General features: G+C 34.4%; 1 protein-coding gene across 1 annotated transcript in view; it reads right to left on the bottom strand.

The window, feature by feature from the left end:
* GOLPH3 (golgi phosphoprotein 3 (coat-protein)) overlaps window positions 1-96 on the bottom strand; it is a 14,518-nt gene extending 14,422 nt beyond the window's left edge. Inside the window, exon 1 of the mRNA XM_009318455.1 lies at window positions 91-96. Within this exon, the coding sequence (XP_009316730.1) occupies window positions 91-96 (6 nt within the window). The remainder of the gene's footprint in view (window positions 1-90) is intronic.
* Window positions 97-1,753: the final 1,657 nt, after the last annotated feature.

Below are 1,753 nucleotides of genomic sequence, written 5' to 3' on the forward strand. Positions count from 1 at the left end.
AGCAAGATAAAGAACCATGAGATATAAAGTGTAGTTTATATGTAGTCAAAATAAACTTAATACATTAAGACACGAAGCATTTGGCATTACCGACATCACACAGGTTTATCCGAGTTTCCTGAGAAATATTAACATGATTTTACATCCATAAACAATATGGCACTGATGAAGTAATAACCACCTGGAAATCAATATTAAGTAAAATATGGAGTATACTGGAAACACAGATATGGCAATCAGCACAAACCACAGAAGAGACTTTTCAGCTTGAACATAGTAAACCAAAGGACAAATGTTTTCAAGCAAATATTTGGAATAGCTACTATTTTGTTATTTAATCCTTTGAAATATGTATTTTTAAAGCTTGATGCATATTCTTCTTATATGGACTGCAAAACTGCATACCACATTTATTCTATGAACCACACCACATCTACCACGCTTTTTCATGTATATTTGCGCATTGATAGCTGTCTGCTTAAATGGCAGAACAGAGTATTTGACCCAATACATTTACTCAATATCTAGAAATACATGTATTGACTTTTGTACTCCATTGCTCAACAATTATGACCAAAAAAGTCTTACAAAAAGGACTATTTTACCTACAGAGTAGCAGTTCTTGCATATTTTTTAATATTTAAGTATCTAAGACAAAACAAAATCATTCTGAGAGATGTTTTGTCTTTTGAGAAATGACTGCAGAAACACTTGGTATGACTCAGAAAGACCTTCCAAAACTCCTCTAGCACATCTCTAAAAATATCACTTTGCGATACTTTAGAGAAAAGTGCTGGAACCATGGAAAAAAAAGAGCACTCCCTTTCATAAAATTTATCTTAACCAGTAACAAGGACTAGCTGAAGTCAGGAGCAATTCAATTTTATTCTGTTCACAAACAAAAGCTGCCAATGTATAGAGATACAAGATGCATACAGCTGAAGTCCACTAAACTTACAAACCAGTCCCTAACTTATGCATGCCATTAAACATAGACTTCCAGGAACATGATAATATGTTTCCATTTAGCACTTAGCTATTTTCAAGAGCTGTATTATATAGATGACCAGTACTTCTGAAAAGCCTACAAAAGCTCTGAATCTCCAGAAAGTAATTACTGAAATATGTCACAGATATTTATTTAAAAGGCCATAAATATAATGCTGGAAAGCCATTTGAGAAGTTCGCTAACCAGCCTTCTACTCAGAGCTGAGACTTTGTGAGTATCAGATACTCTCATAAGTCAGCCATTCTATAAATTAAGATTTTGGTTGGCACCAGACATTTCTTCGCCAAAAACATGCAAGATAAGGCACAGTATTTGCTCTGGGGAGAGACGACTCCTACATTCTACTATTTCCAATCAAATAGCCCCTTTATATCATGAGTTTTGAAATCAGACAACACACACACAAAGTAAAATCTATTGTACAAACTTACAGCTATGGCACAATAAATACACACTTCTCTCTAGTCACAGAAAGTGTTATATTATTATGCAAACAATTAAACTGCTAATTTTTTTTTCCTTTTGTTTAGTAATGAAAACTGAATTTAGTTTTAAAGTGAGTATTTTTCAATGAAGTGACGTTAACTACTCTGCTCCCGGCAGCAATTACCAGATGTAAATTCCTCTGCTCCAGCAGTTATTCAACATATATGGCCAGAGGCTGTGGGTTGCAGAGAAATACATGATCATAAGATAATTCAGGTTGGAAGGGACCACAGAAGATCTGAAGTCCAACCTCCTGCT

The sequence above is a fragment of the Pygoscelis adeliae genome, unplaced genomic scaffold (genome assembly GCF_000699105.1).
Source record: "Pygoscelis adeliae isolate BGI_AS28 unplaced genomic scaffold, ASM69910v1 Scaffold272, whole genome shotgun sequence".
Taxonomy (NCBI): domain Eukaryota; kingdom Metazoa; phylum Chordata; class Aves; order Sphenisciformes; family Spheniscidae; genus Pygoscelis; species Pygoscelis adeliae.